Source organism: Manis pentadactyla, chromosome 13 (assembly GCF_030020395.1).
Source record: "Manis pentadactyla isolate mManPen7 chromosome 13, mManPen7.hap1, whole genome shotgun sequence".
NCBI lineage: Eukaryota > Metazoa > Chordata > Mammalia > Pholidota > Manidae > Manis > Manis pentadactyla.
Genome location: NC_080031.1, coordinates 81,918,228 through 81,919,910, shown reverse-complemented (window position 1 = coordinate 81,919,910; position 1,683 = coordinate 81,918,228). Strand labels below are relative to the sequence as shown.

At 38.7% G+C, this 1,683-nt stretch overlaps 1 protein-coding gene across 1 annotated transcript; it reads right to left on the bottom strand.

The window, feature by feature from the left end:
* Positions 1 to 482: 482 nt before the first annotated feature.
* LOC118931305 (olfactory receptor 11L1-like) lies at positions 483 to 1,442 on the bottom strand. Its single transcript, XM_036923605.2, is given in 1 exon segment — positions 483 to 1,442. A coding segment is annotated over 1 exon segment (960 nt).
* Between the last annotated feature and the right edge of the window lie 241 nt (positions 1,443 to 1,683).

The following is a 1,683-nucleotide window of genomic DNA, read 5'->3' as shown; positions in this document are numbered from 1 at the left end:
AAAAATGGTAATTAGAGAGTAATTTCTAGTTCCTAATTTAATTTTTATGTTTATATTCATAATTAAATCTGCATCAATGTCTTAGAATAATACTGAATCATTATGTGTTTTTTAATGTACATAGTGACATTTATATTAATCCATTTACCAGATGTAATTAAAACATTTCTCCCTTTAACAGGGACAATTTTTGACCCATAGTTACTGTTAAGGTACATATTATTGGAACATTTAACTGAAATTTTATATGGCACTAAACCAGCCTTTTTACCTATTCTGAATGGCTTATGTACTGGTAACTTGTGACTTTGGCATTAAGCTAAAACATTCTTAAATACATTAATTATAGGATAACTATTTCAAGAAGATACAAATCAATATGAAAAGTGAGAGAAGTGTCTGTATTAAGTGGTATCAATTTCCTAATGTACTTTTCAATACTGTTTGTATGTGGTATGGGATTCCTTTCTAAATTGCTTATTTTATTTGGTCTCCCAAATTCCCTGCATGAGCAATCTCTTTTGTGCTAGAAACTTTCTGAAGGCTTTCTTCACATCTTTGTTTCTCAGAGTGTATATGAGAGGATTTACCAGTGCGGTGACCACACAGTAGAACACGGAGACCACTTTACCAATGGTGAAGTTGTACTTGGCCGGAGGGCAGACATAGGCAAAGATGATGGTGCCATAATCGATGGTGACCACAGTGAGGTGGGAAGCACAGGTGGAGGAAGCTTTTCTCCAAGCTTCCTGGGAAGACATTCTGATTACTGTGACCACAATGTGTCCATAGGAGGGCATGGTGAGAAGAAAAGAACTGAGAATCACAACAGAGCTACATGTGTAGCTCAAGGCCTCCACCAAGAATGTATCTGAGCAAGAGAGTTTACAGATGGGGTCTGAGTCACAAAAGAAATGGTTGATCTTCTGGGGGCCACAGAAGTTCAGATGAGAGATAAGTATGGTAGATAGAAGAGGGGAAAGGAAGCTCCCAATCCAAGATCCAGCGGAGAACTGCAGGCACACTGGAGTACTCATGAGCAGTGAGTATCTTAGAGGGTTGCAGATGGCCAGGTACCAGTCATAGGCCATCACTGCCAGAAGGATGCACTCAGTAGCTCCCATGGAGAAAAAGAAGTAGTACTGGGCTATACAGCCAGACACAGAGATGGTGACACCCTGTGACAGGCAGGTGGCCAGCAGTTTAGGTACTGTGACTGTGGTGTACCAGATCTCCAGGAAGGACAGATATCCTAAGAAAATGTACATAGGGGTTTGGAGTGTCGTCTACATCACAACAGTGAATATGATGAGGGTGTTTGCCATGAGGGACAGCAGATACACAGTGAGGAACATTAAAAACAATGTGATTCTCAGGTATAGAATACCAGGAAACCCAAGAAAAATGAACTCGGTCACTGTGGTCTGGTTTGTCATCTCCATAGATCATCCTCTCTGATCTGGAACCAACAAAGCCTGTATAATACATGAGCAAGTATGGGATATATTTGTTATCATTTATTTAATGATGATAATAGACTTCTAGTATTAGTAAAAATTAAAATTTACACATGGATTAGCTCACTCAATTTAGAAAAGAAATCTCCATGATAAATATTCAAAGAATCTAAAACTTCAAATGAAGAATCTGGGCGAGTGATTTTCCTACACTTACACCACTTTA